The sequence below is a fragment of the Heloderma suspectum genome, chromosome 4 (assembly GCF_057233095.1).
Source record: "Heloderma suspectum isolate Gila_16-S chromosome 4, 16-S_ref, whole genome shotgun sequence".
NCBI classification, from domain to species: Eukaryota; Metazoa; Chordata; class Lepidosauria; order Squamata; family Helodermatidae; genus Heloderma; species Heloderma suspectum.
Genome location: NC_139461.1, coordinates 239023769 through 239049499, shown reverse-complemented (window position 1 = coordinate 239049499; position 25731 = coordinate 239023769). Strand labels below are relative to the sequence as shown.

General features: G+C 45.2%; 2 protein-coding genes across 2 annotated transcripts in view; both read left to right on the top strand.

Moving 5' to 3' along the window:
* Nucleotides 1-613: 613 nt before the first annotated feature.
* Nucleotides 614-2132, top strand: LOC146348323 (protein FAM200C-like). Its single transcript, XM_084848301.1, is given in 1 exon segment — nt 614-2132. A coding segment is annotated over 1 exon segment (1356 nt). The 5' UTR covers nt 614-648; the 3' UTR covers nt 2005-2132.
* A 3237-nt stretch (nt 2133-5369) lies between these two features.
* The window catches only part of STRIP1 (striatin interacting protein 1), a 32648-nt gene continuing 12286 nt past the window's right edge, over nt 5370-25731 (top strand). The window contains exons 1-9 of the mRNA XM_084852852.1: nt 5370-5534; nt 6344-6413; nt 7841-7915; nt 8758-8892; nt 13264-13384; nt 16868-16936; nt 21723-21829; nt 22205-22332; nt 25485-25667. Of these exons, the coding sequence (XP_084708978.1) occupies nt 5391-5534; nt 6344-6413; nt 7841-7915; nt 8758-8892; nt 13264-13384; nt 16868-16936; nt 21723-21829; nt 22205-22332; nt 25485-25667 (1032 nt within the window). The 5' untranslated portion in view covers nt 5370-5390. The remainder of the gene's footprint in view (nt 5535-6343; nt 6414-7840; nt 7916-8757; nt 8893-13263; nt 13385-16867; nt 16937-21722; nt 21830-22204; nt 22333-25484; nt 25668-25731) is intronic.

Genomic DNA, 25731 nt, shown 5'->3' with positions numbered 1-25731 from the left:
AAGTCTGATGCAGTAAAGAACAATATTGTTTAGGAACCTGGAATGTAAGATCAATGAATCAAGGTAAGCTGGAGGTGGTCAAACATGAGATGGCAAAATTGAACATCCTGCATTGAGCAGGGGGTTGGACTTGATGGCCTTGTAGGCCCCTTCCAACCCTACCATTCTATGATTCTATGACATCTTGGGAATCAGCGAACTAAAATGGACAAGCATGGGCAAATTTAATTCAGGTGACCATTATATCTACTACTGTGGGCAGGAATCCCTTAGAAGAAATGGAGTAGCATTCATAGTCAACAAAAGGGTGGGAAAAGCAGTACTGGGGTACAATCTCAAAAACGATAGAATGATCTCAGTACGAATCCAAGGCAAACCATTCAACATCACAGTAATTCAGATCTATGCCCCAACCACTGAGGCCGAAGAAGCTGAGGTTGATCGGTTCTATGAAGACCTACAACAGCGGTTCTCAACCTGTGGGTCGCGACCCCTTTGGGGGTCGAACGACCCTTTCACAGGGGTTGCCCAAGGCCATCGGAAAGCACATATTTCCGATGGTCTTAGGAACTGAGACACCGCTCCTCTATCCATCTCCAGGCGGGTCCGCCCACATGCAGATACGCCCATATACGAGTACCCGGCGTGATGACATCATCGCGCCAACCCCATCACATGTCTGCTGATACTCTTGATCAGGTAATCCAGGAAATTAAATCTGCTCCACTTCCAATATTTAGTATCCAGCTTGATGAATCTACAGACGTTGCACACTGTTCACAGTTACTGGTTCACGTGAGGTATATTAATGATGGCGACTTTAAAGATGAGTTTCTTTTTTGCAAACCTCTTGAAATGACAACTACTGCACGTGATGTATTTGACACAGTTGGTTCATTTCTGAAAGAGCATAAGATCTCTTGGGAAAAGGTTTGTGGTGTTTGCACAGATGGTGCTCCAGCTATCCTAGGATGTCGATCTGGATTTCAACGTTTGGTACTGAATGAGTCACCAAAAGTCATCGGAACTCACTGTATGATTCATCGGCAAATATTAGCAATGAAGACGCTGCCACAAGAGTTACAAGAAGTAATGAAAAGCATCATAAGTTCTGTCAATTTTGTAAAGGCGAGCACTTTAAACAGTCGACTGCTTTTGCAACTGTGCAACGAGTTGGATGCGCCGAACAATGCTCTGCTATTTCACACTGAAGTGAGATGGCTGTCGAGAGGAAAAGTTTTAAAACGTGTTTTTGAGCTTTGTGATGAACTCAAAACGTTTTTTAAACAGAAAGCAAGACCGCAGTTCGAAGCACTTTTCAGGGATAAAAGTGAACTGCAGAAAATAGCTTACTTGGTTGACATCTTTGCCATCTTGAATGAGTTAAATTTATCACCGCAAGGACCAAATGCAACACGCCTCAATTTGTCTGAAAAGATCCGATCATTCCAAATGAAACTTCAGCTTTGGCAAAAAAAATTGGATGAAAATAAAATTTACATGTTGCCTACCTTATCGGCTTTCTTTGAGGAACATGACATTGAACCAGACAAAAGGATTACGATGATAATTTCTGTGAAAGAACACTTGCACATGCTTGCAGACGAAATTTCATCGTACTTTCCAAATCTACCTGCCACCCCATTTGCACTTGCCAGAAGCCCATTCACAGTCAAAGTTGAAGATGTTCCTGAGACAGCACAAGAGGAGTTCATTGAACTTATTAACAGCGATGCAGTGAAAACTGATTTCTCTACAATGCCAGTTACAAAATTCTGGATCAAGTGTTTGCAGTCATATCCTGTTCTGTCTGAGACTGTGTTGCGCCTTCTTCCATTTCCAACAACATATCTTTGTGAAACAGGGTTTTCCAGCTTGTTGATTATCAAGTCTAAATACAGAAGTAGACTTGTTGTGGAAGATGATCTTCATTGAGCTCTTGCAAAGACTGCCCCGAGAATTTCTGATCTGGTGAGAAAGAAGCAATCTCAACCTTCACACTGACGTTGGCTTTTTACGCATACTGTCGCAAAATGTAGCAATGTAGTTTACTGTTGTTATATTAAGACTGTTACCCATGCTACACCATGCTTCAAGACAAAATTTCATTTATTTGTAATTAGAAATAAATATTTCACAATATATAATTACATATTTTTTTTGATTAATCACTATGCTTTAATTATGTTCAATTTGTAACAATGAAAATACATCCTGCATATCAGATATTTACATTACGATTCATAACAGTAGCAAAATTACAGTTATGAAGTAGCAACGAAAATAATTTTATGGTTGGGGGTCACCACAACATGAAGAACTGTATTAAAGGGTCGCGGCATTAGGAAGGTTGAGAACCACTGACCTACAACACCTTCTAAAACTAACACCAAAAAAAGATGTCCTTTTCATCATAGGGGATTGGAATGCTAAAGTAGGAAGTCAAGAAATCACCAGGATAACAGGCAAGCATGGCCTTCGTGTACAAAATGAAGCAGGACAAAGGCTAATAGAGTTTTGCCAAGAGAACACGCTGATCTTAGCAAACACTCTTTTCCAACAGCACAAGAGGCGACTCTACACATGGACATCACCAGATGGTCAATATCGAAATCAGATTGATTATGTACTTTGCAGCCAAAGATGGAGAAGCTCTATACAGTCAGTAAAAACAAGACCTGGAGCTGACTGTGGCTCGGATCATGAGCTGCTTGTCGCAAAATTTCGGCTTAAATTGAAGAACATAGGGAAAACCACTAAACCATTCAGGTATGACCTAAATCATATCCCTTATGAATATACAGTGGAGGTGAGGCATAGATTTCTGGGATTACACCTGATAGACAGAGTGCCTGAGGAACTATGGACGGAGGTCCGTAACATTGTTCAGGAGGCAGCAACGAAATCCATCCCAAAGAAAAAGAAATGCAAGAAAGCCAAGTGGCTGTCTGATGAGGCTTTACAAGTAGCTGAGGAAAGAAGGGAAGCGAAAAGCAAGGGAGAAAGGGGAAGATATATCCAACTGAATGCAGAGTTCCAGAGAATAGCAAGGAGGGACAAGAAGGCCTTCTTAAATGAACAATGCAAAGAAATCGAGGAAAACAATAGAATGGGAAAGACTAGAGAGCCGCCATTTGCGTACGCTGGGTCGTCCCATCCCCCCCCCCCCCGCGATAGGCTACGTAAGTATTTACGTAGCCTATCACAGCTATGAAGAGGAAGTGAATGCTGGCCGGAGGACGGCCGCCATTCACAAAGCAGGGCGGACAGGAGCAGGTAAGTGCTCCGTTTCGCATGCCATTCATGGGGTCGGGGGGACTTCATCCTGCGCGCCTTTCGGGGGGGGCTTCATTCCGTGGCGGAATTCGGGGGGCCGAATGCACTGGCATTCGGCCTCACCAAGATCCGTTGCAGAATTCTCTGACATCCCTAGTTCAAACTACCATACAATTAAGCTCATTTCACATGCCAGCAAGGTGTTGCTCAAAATCCTACAAGCTAGGCTTCGGCAGTATGTGAACCGAGAACTACCGGAAGTACAAGCTGGGTTTAGAAGAGGCAGAGGAACTAGAGATCAAATCACCAACATTTCGCTGCATCATGGAGAAAGCAAGAGAATTCCAGAAAAATGTCTATTTCTGCTTCATTGACTACGCCAAAGCCTTTGATTGTGTGGATCACAACAAACTCTGGCAAATTCTTAAAGAGATGGGAGTACCAGACCACCTTAACTGTCTCCTGAGAAACCTGTACGAGGGTCAAGAAACAGTAAGAACCGGACATGGAACAACCGATTGGTTCCAAATTGGGAAAGGAGTACGACAAGGCTGCATATTGTCGCCCTGCTTATTTAATTTATATGAAGAGTACATCATGAGAAACGCTGGGTTGGATGAATCACAGGTCGGAATTAAGATTGCTGGGAGAATTATCAACAACCTCCGATATGCAGACGATACCACCCTAATGGCAGAAAGCGAAGAGGATCTAAAGAGCCTCTTGTTGAGGGTGAAAGTGGAGAGTGCAAAAGCTGGTCTGAACTCAACATTAAAAAAACTAAGATCATGGCATCTGGCCCCATCACTTCCTGGCATATAGAAGGGGAAGAAATGGAAGCAGTGACAGATTTTATTTTCTTGGGCTCCAAGATCACCGCAGAGACGGTGACTGTAGCTATGAAATTAAAAGACACTTGCTCCTTGGGAGGAAAGCTATGGCAAACCTAGACAGCATAGTGAGAAGCAGAGACATCACCTTGCCGACAAAGGTCTGTACAATCAAAGCTATGGTTTTCCCAGTAGTAATGTATGGCTGTGAGAGCTGGACTATAAGGAAGGCCGAGCACTGAAGAATTGATGCTTTCGAACTGTGATGCTGGAGAAGACTCTTACGAGTCCCCTTGACTGCAAGGAGGTCAGATCAGTCCATCCTAAAGGAAATCAACCCTGACTACTCATTGGAAGGACAGATACTGAAGATGAAGCTCAAATACTTTGGCCACCTAATGCGAAGAGAAAACTCCCTGGAAAAGACCCTGATGCTGGGAAAGACTGAAGGCAAAAGGAGAAGGGGACGGCAGAGGATGAGATGGCTAGATAGCATCACCGATGCAATGAATATGGACTTGAGCACGCTCCGGGAGACAGCGCAGGACAGGAAGGCCTGGCGTGCTATGGGCCATGGGGTCACGAAGAGTCGGACACGACTGAATGACCGAACAACAAGCTGTGCCCATCTGCTGCAGCAGAAACAATGTCTTACGACACTTCAAAGACTGATTTATCTTGGCATACGTTTTTGTAGACTAGAGCCCACTTCATCAGTTACATAAAACCTTATCCTCATTTCTCATTTGGCAGACATACGTACATACGGGCGTGTAGACGGAAAAATGTAAGCGGTGGAGTCCCACAGTCAAAATGCAGCAAGTACACTGCTGTATTCCTGCCATATGTTACACGCACTGCGATTGTTATGCTAGATTCTCCTTCCATCAATGTTGATGTAAATTCAAGAGTTAAAATATTTCAGCATGCTACACTTCACTTGCACCGCGGGTGGGAGCTAACGTGACAGAAACTAAATCCGCCCTTAGGCCCCAAAAGAGCATCCGTTGCCTTGGGGACCATCTCGCAGGTTTTCTAGCCTTGAGGTCGCGATGGCGCGGGGCAACCAAGATGGCTGCCGCGCGGGATCTTTTGCCTGAGCGCGCACGCGCGCCAGCCGTACCAAAACGACGAGTCCTTTCCGAAATCAGCAGCAGCGCTCACGATGGCGTGTTTGCAGAGCCGCACTCCACCTGCCGCACTCATGATGGTGGATGGTGACGTTCCCTGCGAGATTCTAGGGCCGTGCGTCTCAGCTGACGCGAGAGCTGCCGGCGCGTCGTGATGGAGCCGGGCGGTGGCGGAGGTCCGGGCTTGCTAATTGTCAACAACAAGCAACGGAGCGGGGGGCTCGGGCTGACGACGACACCGCCGGCGCCGGGGGGGAAGGGTCGAGAGCCCAACCGCAACCAGCGCAAGGACTCGGAGGTCAGGCGGAGCTGCGGAGGGCTCTGGGGAGGGGAGGCGCCCTCGCCCACTCGCCTCTTCCTTTCAAGTCTAGGCGCTGGGAGGCTGGGAGGACGGGGCGGCGCTGGGTGGGGTGACTTTTCCCGCACCTGTCGGGCCTCGTATGCCGCTGGCGGTTAAAACGAAGATTGGAGCGGGTCAGGTGGTTCGTCCTGGCAGCCCCCGCGTTGACTATGGATGCGCACCGCCACCCACGTAAACCGACCAGTCGAGCCCCCGGGGCCGCCCCCAAGGCTCGGCTCGGCTCGGCTCGGCTCCCCTTCTGACCTTCTTCAGACGAGCGACGTAGGCAGCCGCAGAACCCGCTGCAGAGCGCTCCTCGCCGGCCGGGCTGGGGCTCTCTGACTCATCTCCCTAATGGCTAGGAAGCCCTCCGTCCTTAAGAAACAGTTGCTTCCTTGATCCCAGTATTAAGTACAGTTACAGGAAACCAATGGATGAAAGGCGCTAGGGCTGCAATCCTGTACCCACTTTCCTGGGAGTAAGTCCCACTGAACGCAGTGGGGCTTACTTCTGAGTAGACACGTAGAGGATTGCACTGTCGAGTCCGTGGACCTCAGGGCAAGCCTTGGCAGTAAGAGGCTGATGAGCAATGTGGCAAAGCAGGTTTAAAGGAGAGGGGTGTTGCTGCAATCAGACCGGGACGAATGAGTTATCGTAGTAATGGTGAAGCTGTAGGGGGAAAGTTGAGCCCTCTTGAATACCGAACCTGCCTCAGAGGGGGTGGGGTGTTTGCCTGGAAAAACATTTAAGCTGTCCTCTTCTCCCAGGGCTATTCAGAGTCGCCAGATTTTGAGTTTGAGTATGCAGACACAGACAAATGGGCTGCTGAGCTGTCAGGTAAAGTACAAATTGGTTTAATTTACCTTAAATTTTGCTTTGTTCCCAAGCCATTTCATTTCATTGGCCTACATAATGAACACTGCCACAACACAAACATCAAGTGTATCTGAGAACAATGCAAATTGTTTGAATTGCCACTGTTGCTTCCTGTATTAGTTGCTTTCAGGATTTTATTTTTGTGAGGAATACTGTGAGGAAAGTTTATGCTCTTCAGTGTGGAAGTGGCATCCACATGAAAGCTCACCATGTATGGTTCGTTTCTTTTTTATGTGTTAGGGTCTGCTTTCCACCTCTGCTAAAATATATTTACTTTTGAACATCCAGTTGGTATTATGTTTTCAGGTTTTACTCCAATAGGAGGGTTATTGGCTGCCTGCGGACATAATGCTTAACAGCAAACTATGTTTTCAGTAACTGTAGTTAAGCATTGAATCTGAATGCATAAACCAAATATGGACAACCTGGGCTCTGCCACCCAGATGATCAGATGAAGGGCAGGGAAAAGATCACTGTTTCCCTGTAACTGATAGCAGAAGAGAAATCGCAATCAGGATTTGGGGGTGGGGGAGGGGGTTAACCTTGTCCTCCTCCCAGTGATCCTGATGCAGTGATCACGGTTTCTTTGCTGCTAATAGTGGAAAGGAAACAGCGATCTGAGTCAGAATTGCTGTGTGTGGGGAGAGGTTTTAATCTCATGCCCCTCCCAGCAGTCTAGATCAGGCTCTTGGGGGACGAAGAGGATGACTTTAATCTAGTCCCTTCCCAGTGATCCTGATGCAGAAATAGTTGAGCCAGAACAGGAAACTGGTTCAGGATTGCTGGGGTGGGAGGCTTTAAATTCTCCCACCCCAACAATCCCACATCCTAGTCTCAGCAGGCAGGGAGGGAACCTTTAAACCTCTGTGTGCTGAGATGTGTATGTGTGGGGGCGGGGTGTATGTGTGTAGCTCTCAACCCATGACCTGGCACTGTTTGTGGCCCTTGGAGTCAAGAAGGTTGCCCACCCTGATCTAAGACATGGTTAAAGATTGACTATGTAAACCAGTACATAAAGCCATAGTTAGAAGTCCGTTTGCAAACCAAGTTTTGGTTAACCGTGGTGCATCTGCACTGAGCAAAGCGTGGTTTAGCCAGTCTTCCTGCTTCTCCAGCCTCTTTGTTTGCAACGTGATGAGGAGGCTTCATCCTACATGGCAGAACATAGCTTGGTAAAGCTAAACTATGACAGCCAAATTTCATATGACATCGTCTTCCGTTGGCTAAGAGTTATGAACATTAATCTCTTTGTTATGGTAAATAACAGTCTCCAGTCATGTTGCTAAAATGTAGAACAAGGCACCGATATTGTTTAGACCATGCTCTAGTTTGATATAAAATAGAACTCAGTAATCATAAGATTTTGTGTTTGCATTATCTCTTGGCAGAATTGTACAGCTATACAGAGGGTCCTGAATTCCAACTCAACAGAAAATGCTTTGAGGAGGATTTTAGACTGCATGGTAAGAGTAATGTATTGTCTTTCTGCTATGAGCATAGTGCTGGTCTCTGTGTGTGCTAGAATGTTGTAAGATCTTTCTGTTTGAGATGGAATAAAACAGAGAATTTTTTGTTTAGCATCAAGTATGTTTTTACCTGTTTTCATGGGACTTTGATATTTTATTTTAGCCAAATCTTAATAGAATATTTTATATTTATGTTGTAAATAAGTCATTACTTGCATTGAACTTTTGTGGGCGGGGTGAGCTGATTTAGGGCCAGATCACTCACCACGGAATGGTTATTTGTGAATATTCTCAGTGTATTAATGCACCAAGTTGAAGGGAGCTGAACTTGTGAACCTGGAGGGTTCACATTAAGGCACTCTTTATGAACCATAGTGGTTGCTGTGGAGTGGCAGCTTGTTGTTTTAACTACTTACTTTCAGTTGTGATTTGATGTGGATGCTCAACAGTAATGTGAATGGCAAATTTATTCATCACCTTGTGGGTGATAATTTTGCATCACTGCTGGACTAGATTTGTTTAGAAGGACCCAGCTTTAACCAGCTTCATGGTGGAGTGTTTTGCACTGTTCCCTCTGTATGCCCCCAATTATATATTTTGGTTCTGTCCAAATTTGTAGTTGAACTCTTTCCTAGCTGATCGATACTATGATAGCAGGCTATATTCGCATATTGTAAATGTGATTCATGTATTCAGTGACATTATTGTTATTGCTACAAAATTTCTAGCATCTTGATTTTTTGAATGAGTTTATACTGAGTTTATAAAGCTAGATGGTTTTATAACCCCACGCCCTTGGCTTCAGAAAGTAGCATCATATCAAACTGCTTGGCTTACAGTGTTGGATAAGAAGTGGACAGAGCTGGACACCAATCAGCATCGTACCCATGCCATGAGACTTCTTGATGGCCTTGAGGTCACTGCTCGGGAGAAAAGGCTCAGGGTAGCACGAGCTATCCTCTATGTTGCACAAGGTATACTTTTTATTGTCTAGAAAATGCTCAAATATGAAATGCCTGCTAATTGCTGTGTTAATGCCTTGACAAGATGTTTTTTAACACTGTACGTTGGTTAAACATAATCCATTTTTAAGACCAAAAATGACTTTTTCCGGCAATACAAAGCTGCTATTAGAGATACCCATGTATTAGTTTTAGCATTGTTATCTATGTTATGATATTTTATATTAATTCATCATGGCAGTTAAATGACTGAGTCTATTTCATTTTTGCTGTTAGTTGTTTGGGATGAGATTCAAGAGGTACAGATACTTTTTGGTAGTGAACCAAAAGTGGTGATCATCCACCTTTGCCTAGGCTGAACCCCAGAGGTGGCAAGGGCATTACAGTATTGTTGCTACTAAGCCTCTCTACAGTTTTTAGTTGGCTATATCATAACTAGATATAATCATATTGCTTTAATCATGTGAGGTTGGATCCAGATTTATGCTGGATCAACTGCACTGGCAGAAGAGGACTTCCCTGCCCCCTCCAGCCCTCTGTAAATGCTGCACAGAGAGTCAGGAGACCCTGCTGAATGGAGTGAGCTGTTCTGTGGGAGGGAGGGGGGATCCCCACGAGTGGAACCCTTCTACTTGCAGAAGGCAGATACTGGATCCAGCCCTTGATCCTTGCATTGCACCATGTAAAATTATCAGAGGCATGAAGACCTATCTCTTGAGATGATTATATCAACATCTCCAGCCCTGCTGGAGCCCAGGTTTTATTGTAAAATCCTGTGACATTTTCATACTCTGTCCTAGAAACATTTATTTATTTATTTATTATTAAATTTATTAATCGCCCATCTGGCTGGTCACCCAGCCACTCTGGGCGATGTACAACATAAAATAAAAACAGTTTAAAACAATAAAATTCTACAATAAAAACATTTTCTAAAATACCCTAACCCACCCCAAATGCCTGCCTGAACAACAACGTTTTTAATGCATGACGGAAGCTCATTAAAGAGGGGGCATGACGGAGTTCCCTAGGGAGGGAGTTCCACAGAGTGGGGGCCACCACAGAAAAGGCCCTCTCCCTCGTCCCCACCAGTCTAGCTGTCCTGGCTGATGGGACAGAGAGAAGGCCATCCGAGGCTGATCTTGTTAAGCGGCCTGTCTGGTGCTGCTGGAGGCGCTCCTTAAGATAGGCTGGGCCGGAACCATAGAGGGTTTTAAAGGTCAAAACCAACACCTTGAATTTGGCCCAGAAAACAACTGGTAACCAGTGCAACTCCTTCAGCACTGGAGTGATGTGATCTCGCCGGCGGCTGCCTTTAAGCAGGCAAGCCGCCGCGTTCTGTACCAGCTGCAGTTTCCGAACCGTCTTCAAGGGTAACCCCACGTAGAGCGCATTACAGTAGTCTAAATGAGAGGAGACCAGGGCATGTACTACCGATGGGAGCAGATGGTCGGGAAGGAAGGGGCACAGCCGCTGTATCAGATGGAGTTGATACAGCGCTGTCCGGCTCACAGCTGACACCTGAGCCTCCGTGGACAGCTGGGAGTCCAAAATGACCCCCAGGCTGCGGACCTGGTCTTTCAAGGGTAGCCGTACCCCATTCAACACCAGGTCAACATCCCCCAACCTCCTCTTGTCTCCCACCAAAAGTACCTTGTTCTTGTCAGGGTTCAGCTTCAGCCTATTCCTCCCCATCCAGCCACTCACCGTCTCCAGACATTTGGACAGGGATTCTACGGCCAACCTTGGTGAAGATTTGAACGAGAGTAGAGCTGCGTGTCATCCGCATATTGATGACACTGCACCCCAAACCTCCTGATGATAGCCCCCAGCGGCTTCACATAGATGTTAAATAGCATCGGGGAGAGGATGGAACCCTGTGGCACCCCACAAGTAAGTGGCCACGGGTCTGAAACCTCCTCTCCCAGTGCTACCCTCTGGTACCTGCCGGAGAGGAAGGACCGGAACCACCGCAATACGGTGTCCCCAATGCCCAACCCCTCCAGGCGGTCCAGGAGGATACCGTGGTCAATGGTATCGAAAGCTGCTGAGAGGTCGAGGAGAACAAGGAAGCAGCATTCACCCCTATCCAGAGCCCTCCTCATATCATCTACCAAGGCGACCAAGGCAGTTTCTGTCCCATGCCCAGGCCTGAAGCCCGACTGAAATGGGTCTAGATAATCAGTTTCTTCCAAGTGTGCCTTCAACTGCACAGCCACCACCCGCTCAATCACCTTGCCCAAAAATGGCAGATTTGAGACTGGGCGAAAGTTGTTCAAAACTTGAGGATCCAAGGAGGGCTTCTTTAAGAGCGGTCTTATCACTGCCTCCTTGAGGGCTGATGGCATCACTTCCTCCTCAAGGGAGGCGTTCACCACCGCCTTGATCCCCTCAAGTCTCTCTCTGCAGCTCATAATGAGCCAAGATGGGCAAGGATCAAGTAAGCAGGTGGTCGGCCGTACAGATGAAAGCACCTTGTCCACTTCATCAGGAGGAAGAAGCTGGAACTGATCCCACAAAACCGGTTTGCCACAGGCCACCTCTTGCTCACTAACTGTATCCACAGCGTGCAGAGTAACACACCTAATCTGATCAATTTTATCTGCAAAGTGCCTTGCCAAGGCCTCACAGGAGGCCTTAGAATGCTCAAGTGGTTCAGGAGCCACAGGACCGACCAGGCTCCGGACCACTTGGAACAGCCTCCTGGGACAGCACTCTGCAGACGCGATGGAGGCAGCATAATATTCCTTTTTTGCTGCCCTCACCGCCACGTGATAGGCTGAAGATACAGCTCTAGCCCGTGTCTGATTGTCTTTGGAGCGAGACTTCCGCCACCGGCGCTCTAGCCGTCTCACCTCCTGTTTCAGAGCTCGTAACCGCGGATTGAACCATGGTGCAGTCCGAGCCCTGTTCAGGGGGAGAGGGCGTTTCGGAGCCACCTGATCTAATGCCCCAGTGATTGCGGCATTCCAGCCACCCACCAGGGTCTCGACCGAGTGGCCGTTGGCATGCCCCAGAGAATCCCCAAGTGCGTTCAGGAATCCATTTGGATCCATAAGACTCCTGGGGCGGACCATTTTAATGGGTCCTCCACCCCTGCGGAGGGGTTGTGGAACCGAGAAGTCCAACGTCACCAGATAGTGATCTGACCATGACAAGGGCGTGGTGGATATATCCCCGACTTCCAGATCACTCCCCACTTCTCCAGAAACAAACACAAGGTCTAGTGCATGACCGGCTACATGGGTGGGCCCAGTTAGAATATGGTGCAGCTCCCAGGAGGCCATGGTCTCCATGAAGTCGAGGTGCTCCTGTGAGGATGGCCTCCGAATGTACGTTGAAGTCCCCCAACACCAGTAAGTTAGGGGACTGTACACGCACATCAGAGACCACCTCAAGCACCTCGGCCAGGGAGTCAGTCGTGCAGCGGGGTGGACGGTACACGAGCAGAATCCCCAGACTGCCCTTCGGGTCCAACCTCCAGTACATGCACTCAGCAACCTTGGTCTCCCGGAGAGTGGGTCTGGTGAAGACCAAGGACTCTTGGTAGATAACAGCCACTCCCCTTCCCTGATCCCCAGCCCTCGGCTGCTATGCATACGAAAATCCAGCTGGACACATGGCTGCAAGGGTTGGAGCAGCAGCCTCGGCCAGCCAGGTCTCCAGGTCTGCACCCTCATCCAGGATCATGTCATGGATGAGGGAGGTTTTCTGGGTAACAGACCTGGCATTGCAGAGCAGCAAACGAAGGCCAGAAGATGGGGTCACGCCTCCCCCAGCCATCCTTTGGCTCTGGACAGGCCCGGAGCAGGGGACAGATACTACACATCTCTCCCTTGTTCCCCTTACCTGGCGTGGCCTGCTCTTAGCGCTCCGCCAGCGCCTGCCGCCCAGCCTCGGTATGTTCTGGCCCCCAACACTCCCCCCACTGCCTCCATCAGGTGGACACATGCCCCCTCGCTCCCGCCTATCAGTCAGGCTACCCACCCCTAAAACCACAACAAAATCCCCCAGGAAAAAGAAAACACACACACACACACACAAAACAATTAAAAATCCCCTTAAAAATAATGCCAGGCCGGAGTCCACAGGGAAGGCCAGGTGGTGGTGGTGGCAGCAGCAGGTGGTGTATTTAAATAAATACAGCCATATTACTCAGCTGTCCTGCAGTTGATTAATATGGCTGTGAATTCCAGATGGTATGGGGAACTGGCATTCTGTTTTATGAATCCTCTGTCCTTACACATGAGAATCAGGCATGCATCTTGGTTCTGAGGAACAAGAACATGTTTTGTCTGTAAAATGGAGGTTAGATAAGTTTTTTGTAAAGTGCAATCAAATATGCATCAGCTCTGCTGAAATAAATGGTTTTTGTGGTTACAGGCACATTTGATGAGTGCAGTTCTGAAGCTGAAGTTCAGTCTTGGATCCGATATAACATATTCCTTCTGCTTGAAGTTGGCACATTCAATGCTTTGGTGGAACTTTTGAACATGGAAATCGAGTGAGTTCTATGTTGCTGCAGAGTTGGGGATGTGAGAAGAATTGTAGGCTGTTTAAATAGGCTGTTTATGATCTGCCCCACCAGGATATAATTTTTTACAGCTTGTGAAAGATAATCAGATGCCAGACTCATTCTAGTATCCATCCAGTTTTCATCTGATTTCATAGAAAGCCACCTCTTGAGTTTATTGGGAAGTGGATCAGACCCTGGAATTCAGGTCCCAAGTGTTTTCTTAGGCAGTAGGTGACACTCCAAGTTCTTTTCACCTATCTTTCTAGTATGCGGCCTAGAAATATTACCTTTCTGATAATGGAGGGAAAGCAAGTTACTTAGAATTGATCAGTTCTGAAGATGGTTTTGATGAGCTTACCAGCAATGAACTAAACTTCAGCTAATATCTGCTGGGATCTGCTCGAACAATGCACTTCTATGAATCGCTTTCCGGTTCTATTATATTCCCTATTATTGATTCCTGTTTTTCTCCCTTGGTTCTTTTTACTGATTTTGCAATGATGGGCACTAAACTGATGTAAGATGACCTGCCAAAATCTTCTCCCTCTATTCTATTAACATGGGAAATGGAAACATACCCAGCAGGAATGGTATTTAATGGAGAGGAATGTATTAGTTAAGATTTTCTCTCTTAATCTCCCCCCCCCCCCGTTATAATGGCTATTTTTGCATGCCTTTTGCTTAAGGTTAGTGGAGGGGCAAAAAGGCAGTGGCAGTATGGACCCCGAAGTGTTTTGACAGGAGGAGGGCTCAAAGTGGTCCAATATTAAATTAAAATAGAAAAGAGATCCCAATTATACTGTAAAGACACTATTCATGACCATAATAGAATGGTAGGAGAACTAGAAGCTCACTATTCAGGTCTCAGCCACTTCCCTCTCAACCTCATCACACTCTCTCAATATATATATATATAATGCTCATCTTAGCTCCTCACTTCACATCAAAGTTCTGCTCCCAAGGCAGAGTAAACAAGTCAATGCAGTCAATTATTGGGTCCTAGCAAATAGGGTGTACCTCTTCTTCCTTTATAATTTAGCCTTGACTGCAACAACAGTCTTTTCCCCCTTATCATCCCTAGTGGGGGCTCAGCCCCCTTGGCCTATCTGGGAGAGGGGTAGTCCCCTCCCCTCTTTCAGAGTCCCTGAATAGGAAGCCTAGATGTTGAGATTTTTTAATCTCATCTCCTGCACAGGATTGCACCTGAGCTGTTTGTTGAACAAGGGAATCTGTTAGCTGTTTTTCCACAGAGAAATCTAGTCCAGTTGTGACAATTGGAGGTTTGAGGTTTGCACACAAATATTCAAGGGATGGATATTTATTCTTCTTTGGAGATCTGCAACCTGGTTTGCTGGGATTAACTTTAGGAGAAAGGAATGCTCCCCAGCTAGGTTTATGAAGTTGCTGTTTTCTCAGTTTGGCACCCCCTTCATGGATCACTGCCTTGTTGTGGCGAAGGGGCTTGTGTAACTCAGTGAAGCCGTAAGCTATGCCGTGCAGGGCCACCCAAGACGGACAGGTCATGGCAGAGAGTTCTGACAAAATGTGGTCCACTGGAGAAGGAAATGGCAAACCACTCCAGTATCCTTGCCAAGAAAACCCCATGGAACGTATCACAAGGCTAAAAGATATGATGCCGGAAGATGAGCCCCTCAGGTCGGAAGGTGTCCAATATACTACTGGGGAAGAGCAGAGGGAATTTCCAAGTAGCGCCAGAAAGAGTGAAGCGGCTGGGCCAAAGCTGAAAGGACACTCAGCTGTGGATGTGTCTGGTGGTATTAGAGCTGGATTTTCATGAGTTTTAATTTTTATATCAAGTTTGTATGTTTGAGGAAGACTCTAACAGAAATTAAACTTTGGGCGCATTCGCGTATAATTCTAGCCCATGGTGGATGGCTAGTGCACCCACCACACAATCCTCAGTCCTCCATCCTGCATCCCAGGGGAACTGACGGCAGACCCGTCTTGTCTGCCACTAAGTCCCCCTTCCTGGCTCTGATCGGGATTGGGTCAGGACTCTTTTTTTATGTTTCTGGTCCCATTTTTGCACAAAAATGGGACCAGGAAACATTTCCCGCACTTCCCCATAACCAGGGAATGTGCGCATATGGGTTTTTTTTATTTTTAAAGGTGCCCCTTGTGGAAAATTGGGTGTGAGGGGCCAAATCCAAGTCTTCCAAGGACTGTGTTGCCCCAACAGTCCGGGAGGGGCGGGTTGGATTTGCCTCCCCCATCCCCGATTTTCCACAAGGGGCACTTTGAATATCCAATTGAAGCCTATGGAGATCGTTGCCAATAGGCTTCCAATAGATTTTCAAAGTCCCCATCCTGAAAATTGCATTGGGGGGAACCCCCACGACCACCAGGTGTCCTTGGGGCAACAGGCTGGTTGTCCAAAAAAGATTTCTGCCATAAGTATGGATGTAAGCAGTAGCAGATTCTGCAGGAAGAGAAAGGAGGAGGGACCATTATCTACACTCGGCCTAGTCAAATGTAGCAGTAGTGGCTCAGGGATCTACTTTTGCTTTAGTACAATAAAACATATGTCTGTTTGGTTGTCTTAAAAGTTAGCAGGAAGTTGCTGTTGGGTTTCTAGCAGTTTGTTACTATGGTGCAGAAGCGTCTGGTATAGTTGGACCCAATCCAGTTTGCAAGACCTTTTAGCAACTGCATTGGGAAGCTGCTGTTGGATATGAGAGGAAATTTAAACAGGGTGCACGTGCATGCAGAGTGTTTTCCAGTAGTGGAGAAAGATCACAGATTATACATACTGTACCCATGCTACTTTATTCCTAAAACATGTGACTTTGGCCCCCCTGGGAGATTTACTCTGGTTCGACTGCGCCTCACAGATGATCATGGCAGATAACGTAACCCTCACTCCGCATCAACCAATGCTTTTTTCTGCCCGAAAAGCCGCTTCTTTGCAAAGTTGTTTTGCACTGGATTTTCCCTTCATGGCAGCCTCAGTGCAGTTTGGGAGTCTGTGTGTCCTCATTTGGCTTTGGTGCAGTCTGGAGGGAGCAGTGCTCATAGGCAGAAGGGAAAGTTGCATCACGAAAGGGTGGACACTAGGAGAGGTGTTGGCTAAACATGTCTACTCAGAAGTAACTCATTCTCTTCCATTGCACTTCACTGAGCATGGGGAGAGGGGCAGGGAGCAAGCCTCCATTCATTTGCTGCCCAGCACCTACGCAGTTGATGACGTTCAGTTCTACTCATGGGACTCCACCCACCGAACCCCAAACTAATGTGGTTTCAGGTGCCTTTTGCCCCATGAAAGTGTTTTGGTTGGTTTTTTTTTTAATGAATACATATGAATTACTGGCTGCATGTGCCACAGAAGAAGAAAATTCAAATTCTTGAAAATCTAGATGTATACAGAATCGCACCATAAAGCATCTCCGTGTAGATTGGGTCTTTGGTTCCAGATTGTAGGCAAAATAGATAAGTTTTTTTCTTTTTCTTCAGTAACAGTGCTGCCTGCAGCAGTGCAGTGAGGAAGCCTGCCATCTCCCTGGCTGACAGCACAGATCTAAGGTAAGGAATGTTAACATATAAGGTGTTAATGTGGTGAGACTTCCCAATCAGAGATTCATAAGTTAGCAAGGATGCTGTTCTTTCCTTCCCCTTCCAGCCTCTACTCTACATGCATATCCTCTAGTCAGCACTTTGTTTTTCCCATTTGTGCAAAATTCAGATCTTTAGATTTGATGTAGTATGGGCAACCCGCAGACCACATGTGGCTCTTGGCTGCCTCTCTATGCAACCCGAAGAGCCCTGGGATGCTTTACCCACTGTTTCCCACCACCCAGGTGATCAGCTAACAGATTGCTGTTTCCCACTGATAATAGCAGTGAGGAAACAGCAATCAGATTCACTCAGGGTGGGGAAAAGCTTTAACTTCACCCCCTCCCAGCAATAGGGATGCAGAGATCGTTGATACTTCACTTCCGTTAGCAAGGAAACAGCAATCCCCCTCCCTTGTGATCTGGATCAGGGCTATTCAGGGGAGGAGGCTTTTAGCTCCCCCATCCCAGTGATCCCATCACCTGATCTCAGTGGACAAGGCAGGGAGATTTGAATCTCTTCATTCCTGCATGCTGAGAGGTTGTGGAGGGGGGAAAGTGTGTGCATGTGTGCGCACGCAAGTATGGCCCCTGACCCAACACTGCATGTAACCCTCAGGGCCAAAAAGGTTGCCCACCCCTGCTGTTGTGACGTAAGCTGCCTGCATTGGGTCACTGAGAGAGAGGATAGGGAAGGGGGCAAAGACAGATAACCAAACTAGCTGTGTGTATGAATACAGCATGTTAAGAATTGACTCTGTATACTAGCAGAACCTTGTATGTATGTCAGTGGACCATGCACAGTGGCCTCTCATCTGTAGTGGAACCACTGTTACTGGGAAATAGCCACTTATCCCAGGAGATGCTTGTGGCAACGGTTTAGGTATAGATACCCTCTAGATATGCCTTCATGGATCACTGCCTTGTTGTGGTGAAGGGGCTTGCATAACTCAGTGAAGCCATAAGCTATGCTGTGCAGGGCCACTCAAGACAGACAGGTCATGGTGGAGAGTTCTGACAAAATGTGGTCCACTGGAGAAGGAAATGGCAAACCACTCCAGTATTCTTGCCAAGAAAACCCCATGGAACGTATCACAAGGCTAAAAGAGATGACGCCAGAAGATGAGCCCCTCAGGTCGGAAGGTATCCAATATACTACTGTGGAAGAGCAGAGGGAATTTCCAAGTAGTGCCAGAAACAGTGAAGTGGCTGGGCCAAAGCCGAAAGGACACTCAGCTGTGGATGTGTCTGGTGGTGAAAAGAAAGTCCGATGCTGTAAAGAACAATATTGTTTAGGAACCTGGAATGTCAGATCAATGAATCAAGGTAAGCTGGAGGTGGTCAAACATGAGATGGCAAGATTGAGCATCGACATCTTGGGAATCAGTGAACTCAAATGGACAAGCATGGGCGAATTTAATTCAGGTGACCATTATATCTACTACCGTGGGCAAGAATCCCTTAAAAGAAATGGAGTAGCATTCATAGTCAACAAAAGGGTGGGAAAAGCAGTACTGGGGTACAATGTCAAAAATGATAGAATGATCTCAGTACGAATCCAAGGCAAACCATTCAACATCGCAGTAATTCACGTCTATGCCCCAACCACTGAGGCCGAAGAAGCTGAGGTTGATCAGTTCTATGAAGACCTGCAACACCTTCTAGAACTAACACCAAAAAAAGATGTCCTCTTCATCATAGGGGATTGGAATGCTAAAGTAGGAAGTCAAGAAATCACGGGATAACAGGCAAGCATGGCCTTCGTGTACAAAGTGAAGCAGGACAAAGGCTAATAGAGTTTTGCCAAGAGAACACGCTGATCTTAGCAAACACTCTTTTCCAACAGCACAAGAGGCGACTCTACACATGGACATCACCAGATGGTCAATATCGAAATCAGATTGATTATGTCCTTTGCAGCCAAAGATGGAGAAGTGCTATACAGTCAGTAAAAACAAGACATGGAGCTGACTGTGGCTCAGATCATGAGCTTCTTGTCACAAAATTTCGGCTTAAATTGAAGAACGTAGGGAAAACCACTAAACCATTCAGGTATGACCTAAATCATATCCCTTATGAATATACTGTGGAGGTCAGGAACAGCTTTAAGGGATTAGACCTGATAGACAGAGTGCCTGAGGAACTATGGATGGAGGTCCGTAACATTGTCCAGGAGGCAGCAGCTAAATCCATCCCAAAGAAAAAGAAATGCAAGAAAGCAAAGTGGCTGTCTGATGAGGCTTTACAAGTAGCTGAGGAAAGAAGAAAAGCGAAAACGAAGGGAGAAAGGGGAAGATATACCCAACTGAATGCAGAGTTCCAGAGAATAGCAAGGAGAGACAAGAAGGCCTTCTTAAATGAACAATGCAAAGAAATAGAAGAAAACAATAAAACGGGAATGACTAGGGATCTCTTCAAGAAAATCGGAGATATCAAGGGAATGTTTTGTGCAAAGACGGGCATGATAAAGGACAAGGAAGGCAGGGACCTAACAGAAGCAGATGAGATTAAGAAGAGGTGGCAAGAATACACAGAAGAACTATACAGGAAAGATCTGAATGTCCCTGATAGTGCGGTCACTGAACTTGAGCCAGACATCCTAGAGAGTGAAGTCAAGTGGGCCATAAGAAGCATTACTAACAACAAAGCTAGTGGAGATGACAGTGTTCCAGCTGAGCTATTTAAGATCCTAAAAGATGATGCTGTTAAAGTGCTGCACTCAATATGCCAACAAATTTGGAACACTCAGCAGTGGCCACAAGACTGGAAAAGGTCAGTTTACATTCCAATTCCAAAGAAGGGCAATGGCAAAGAGTGTTCAAACTACCGTACAATTGCGCTCATTTCACATGCCAGCAAGATGATGCTCAAAATCCTACAAGCTAGGCTTCAGCAGTATGTGAACCGAGAACTACCAGAAGTACAAGCTGGGTTTCGAAGAGGCAGAGGAACTAGAGATCAAATCGCCAACATTCGCTGGATCATGGGGAAAGCAAGAGAATTCCAGAAAAATGTCTATTTCTGCTTCATTGACTATGCTAAAGCCTTTGATTGTGTGGATCACAACAAACTCTGGCAAATTCTTAAAGAGATGGGAGTACCAGACCACCTTACCTGTCTCCTGAAAAACCTGTACGAGGGTCAAGAAGCAACAGTAAGAACTGGACATGGAACAACCGATTGGTTCAAAATTGGGAAAGGAGTATGACAAGGCTGTATATTGTCACCCTGCTTATTTAATTTATATGCAGAGTACATCATGAGAAACGCCAGGCTGGATGAATCACAGGTCGGAATTAAGATTGCTGGGAGAATTATCAACAACCTCAGATAAGCAGACGATGCCCCCCTAATGGCAGAAAGCGAAGAAGATCTAAAGAGCCTCTTGTTGAGGGTGAAAGTGGAGAGTGCAAAAGCTGGTTTGAAACTCAATATTAAAAAAACTAAGATCATGGCATCTGGCCCCATCTTTTCCTGGCATATAGAAGGGGAAGAAATGGAAGCAGTGACAGATTTTATTTTCTTGGGCTCCACAGATGGTGACTGTAGCCATGAAATTAAAAGACGCTTGCTCCTTGGGAGGAAAGCTGTGGCACACCTAGACAGCATAGTAAGAAACAGAGACATCACCTTGCAGACAAAGGTTCGTATAATCAAAGCTATGGTTTTCCCAGTAGCAACGTATGGCTGTGAGAGCTGGACAGTAAGGAAGGCTGAGCGCCGAAGAATCGATGCTTTCGAACTGTGGTGCTGGAGAAGACTCTTAAGAGTCCCCTGGACTGCAAGGAGGTCCAATCAGTCAATCCTAAAGGAAATCAACCCTGAGTGCTCATTGGAAGGACAGATACTGAAGCTGAAGCTCAAATATTTTGGCCACCAAATGCGAAGAGAAAAGTCACTGGAAAAGACCCTGATGCTGGGAAAGATTGAGGGGAAAAGGAGAAGGGGATGGCAGAGGATGAGATGGCTAGATAGCATCACCGATGCAATGAATATGGACTTGAGCACGCTCTGGGAGAGAGTGGAGGACAGGAAGGCCTGGTGTGCTATGGTCCATTGGGTCACGAAGAGTCGGACACAACTGAGCGACTGAACAACACAACACCCTCTAGAACAGACATGAGCACATTGTGAGATCTACTTTGTTTTTTTACTAGTCCGCCAGCCAGAGCCAGATGCAAAATGGTGGTTCAGGGGACAGAGCCAGTTACCTAGTGCACCCCATGAGCATACACTGGGATAACTGTCATATAGAAGTGCAAATGTACATCTGAGTTAGTACAAATCTGGGATTCTAGTGACCTAATTTAGATAGGGGTACCCATTTTGTGGTTGCCATTGTTAAACCATTGGTAGTCAAGACCCCTTGCTGATCTACTAAAAATCATCTAGAGCTCTACCAGTAGATCCTGATCTACCTTCTGCCTCCCCACTCTAGAAAGAGTGCATTTTTCTTGGGGAATTGCATGTTAGTAAGCAATAGTCATCTTGGAAATATGGACTGGGAGACAGAGGAAAATGTTGGGCTTTTATCAGTAAAACTTGTCATTTGTTGTTCCAAGCATAGCATTTTTCTGCGTCTAATGAAGCCAGTGGGAATATCAGGAGCTAATACTTGCTGTTCTATTCCTTGCTCCAACCTTACCCCTGAAGTTTGGATAGCTAGGTTACTTTATGTAGAGTAGTTTTGAATAAGCTGAACCATGTTGTCAGAGTTTTTCTCTCTAACCTGCTCAGTTTTTGCAATCCATTTGCAGGGTGCTGCTGAATATTATGTACCTTATTGTAGAGACTGTCCGTCAAGAGTGTGAAGGAGACAAGCGAGAATGGAAGACAATGAGACAGACCTTCAGAGCAGAACTAGGTATGGGTTCTGTTGTTGTCCGCATAGTGATAGGGATACTTGATAACTCCTGATTTAAAATAAATAAGTATCAGTAGGCCAGGAAGATGGAATTGTTTTGCTGTAAGAAAAGGCTGTCCAAGTATCGGAAGGAAGCTTTTTTCCCTTTGAGCTAAATGAACAAGAACCAAGTGAAATATGAATTTAGCACTAAGTTGAGATGAAAACAGTGTGTACAAGGGTGAAAAAAAGAGGCAGTAATGGTTGTGGACAGTATAATGGCAAGTTGTTTGGGCTCACTAGTGGCTTGACTGCCAAGGATGTAGCTGAAATACATGAACCAAGAACTGAGGTATCTGCATGTAACTTGGCTGTCACCAATATATTGCCTTTCAGGGGCACCGTTGTATAATAGTGAGCCATTTTCTGTGATGCTTTTCGGGATGGTGACCAAATTCTGCAGTGGCCATGCCCCTCACTTCCCTATGAAGAAGGTGTTGCTGCTGCTGTGGAAGACTGTCCTGGTAAGAGGCTCCTATCCATGAATAAGTGGTATTATAACAGATAGCTTCTAGCACTGCATGCAAAAACACTGTCCTCTTGGTATCTAACCTGGTCACACAAGGGATGTGGGGCTCCTATTTTCACTTCAGAGCTGAGCTCAATATAGGAATGAGCATACTTCTTAGGCTGAGGGATGTGCCTAGGTCTGGAGTAATGTTTACTAAATGTTCTACTATAATTAAGCAATAACCATAAGCTACTATGAGATTGTCTGCATGTTCCATTTGCAAGGTTCATATCCTGAAGTGAAACAACAACTACTTTTGAATCTGCAGCTGGCATAGGATAAACCCTTCTTCATGCATTATGTAGCTCATCTACCAATACAAACATTGCTGGGTTAAGACAGAATCCTGGGCAGTAGCTAGGAAAATGCCTTACCACTGCCCTCCATCATTGTGCGAAAGGAACAGGCAGAGAGGAAAGCAGCTTTGCAGTCCCTCTGTGATTTGTTGAGCTTATTCTGTTCCTTGTGTTATTTTCTCATATACCCTGTGTTCTTTCTACAACTGCTAATGCCATTTGGCACATCCCCCAGCAGTACTGCTGTTGCTTTCCTATGCTGCCTGCTTATTGAATGTGGGTATTCAGATTCCCCTGGACTGCTGGTTGCCTGAAAACAGCAGATGGCGCCATGAAGCCAAGCCTGAGAGAATGAAGCTGCCATTGACACTATTCATGTCATGTGTAGGCAAAATCAGTATTAACGGGAAACAGGACAGTTAGCTAGTTTTATAAAACATACAGATATTTTGCAACTAAACAGTAAGAGATGATGAATATGAATATTAACTTGGTTTGCTAGGATGCTGTATAAGGAATTTCAGTTTAGATAGGGATCCCAGGAGGGACAAATCAAATGCCCTTGCTGAGTTAAATTTGAAAACTAGCCTGGCCCAAGTGGTCAGCCCATAGTTTAATTAAATTATGAGCTCACTTCACAAATCTTTTGATTTCTTCATATTTAAATATAATAATTTCTGGATGTTGATTAGAAAAGTAAGCTCACTGTAGAGAATACAAGAAATTTCAGTGAGCTAATACACAGTTTTAAAACAAAGCACAAAAATTACAGAAGTATTTTAGAAAGTACCACAAAGAAACACCTACTACATAAATCTGCTTCTTTCTTTTTTTTAAAGAACTGCCAAAACATATAGATTTCAGATAGTGCTGCAACTAGGATGTTATGAGGTTGCCAGTTGTCCATCTGTGGACAAGACCAAAAGATCATGAAATAGTAGAGTTCAATATTATGGTCAGTTCTCAAAGGGACTACTTCTGTGTTCAACTGTCATGGGTTTGCCACAGAAGGTTGGTGGCACAGTTCTCAGTGTGCTCAAAATGATTACTGAAGAAAGTGACTATTTCTCTCCCCACCCCCACCCCCCACCCCCCCACACACACAAAAGCAAAAGCAAACGCTGTCTTGTCTTGGAGCTGCAAGCCCCAGGCAGTTAAGCATGTTGTAAGGAGATAATTAGGCACCCAGAGAATTACATAAATAATATGGTAGCTGGTACCAGTAGGGAGGATGTGAAGTGAGTTCACAATGAACTTTAGGTAAGGATTATCAAAATGTAGCTAGCAAAGCAGTTTGAATAATATCCGAAGAGAGAATGCTGAATTATGACTCATCACCAGAGATGAAAAGGATTATGTGAAAAATGGAGAGACATCAAACTGTATTATTCAAGGTCAGAGTGAACTTAAAGATTTTGCTTATCAATTAATAAGCAAAACATATTTTGTAAGGTATAAACAGTAAATCACATATATAGATGACTAGAAAAATTTATGTACTTAGATTTAATTAGTAAACTTTGAGTGAGGAATTACTTTGCTAAAGACATACCAAAATTTCATCTAACTTGAAAAGTATGTATTTAAATTTTTGTATGTGTGTTTTGATCATCAGATATTCTTTTAGAAGTCAAGACTGTGAACTTAGATTTATGAAACAGCAATTAGTATTGAGATGTTGGCAGTGAAGTAGTATCCTAGAAACTATAAATATGGCCTGATTTGGGGGTCAGAGAGCTTCTTTGATATTGAAGCTCCTTGCCTGTGATACTGCCAGGCAACTCTGTAGAGAAGTCTTGGTAAGCAAAATGTTCTCAGCAAAGCTCTCTTTTGTAATAGCAAGTAATGCTTAAGAAATATAGCTTTAACTACTTTTAAATACGACACTACTTGTATTTTAACTGGGAACTTACTTGGTATCAATAAAAGAAAAAAATAGATTCAAAGATGCCTGTACTATAATCGCTATTAGTACAATCTCTGGATTGCAACCCACCAAATAATCCTAGGTGTACACTTTGTTTATAAGTATTTAATCTTCTTAGCAGATTTTTAAAAATCTTTAAAAAATGTTTTAACTCTTTTAACCTGTTGTTTTATTCTTTTACCATGTTGTTCACCACTCCGAAATCTTCTGATGTGGAACGGTATATAAATATTGTAAATAAATAAACAAAGTAAATGGGGAGCGAAATGCTTCCAAAGTACTGAATTATAGACAGACAGCTCAAAGTCGCATCCATAACACAATACAATGTGGCCTAGCTGCCACTACACCAAACATCTCCATCTCAAATAATCCTATATTTTTCAGACAGTATTCCTCTGGCTGTTTGGCAGCTGAGGAATAATGAGTACAATACCACAGATAGGCCCAGTGTGTCTGAGGGCACATGCTGTTGCTGCAGCTGCATTATACAAGCTAAGCGGTTCTCCCTTTGGTTAGTACCTGGATGGGAAATTGCACGGGCAACTCATGCAAGTGCCTCTGAATTTCTTTAAGGAAGAGCAGGATATGTTAAATAAGTGTGAGACTGCTAGGAATATGGAGTTCTTTTAGAAAGATATTTTCTGAAAATGGGATATAAGATGAACAGAGAGTCAGGTTTATAATACCAGGACCCTTGATCTTTGCTATGCTCTCCCATATTCACAAATGATTCTCTGAAGAGCCATGGAAATATGACTTCAGTAAATCCTTCATCCCCCATTCCTTTTTAGTTTACCAATAGAAAATAAATTTTGGAACAGTTTATGAATGAACGAAGAGATAATATAAGTGAATGACTGCATTTACCCTCCTGTGTAGTGTACTCTTGGAGGATTTGAGGAGCTTCAAGATATGAAAGCAGAGAAACGGGAGATGCTGGGGCTCCCACCACTTCCTGAAGATAGCATAAAAGTGATCCGCAACATGAGGGCTGCCTCTCCTCCAGCATCTGCTTCTGATTTGATTGAGCAGCAGCAGAAACGGGGTCGGCGGGAGCACAAGGTGAATTTTGGAACAGATGAGTTGAGAGGGAAGTAACGTTCCTCTGTTTGGGAAGACAGGATAG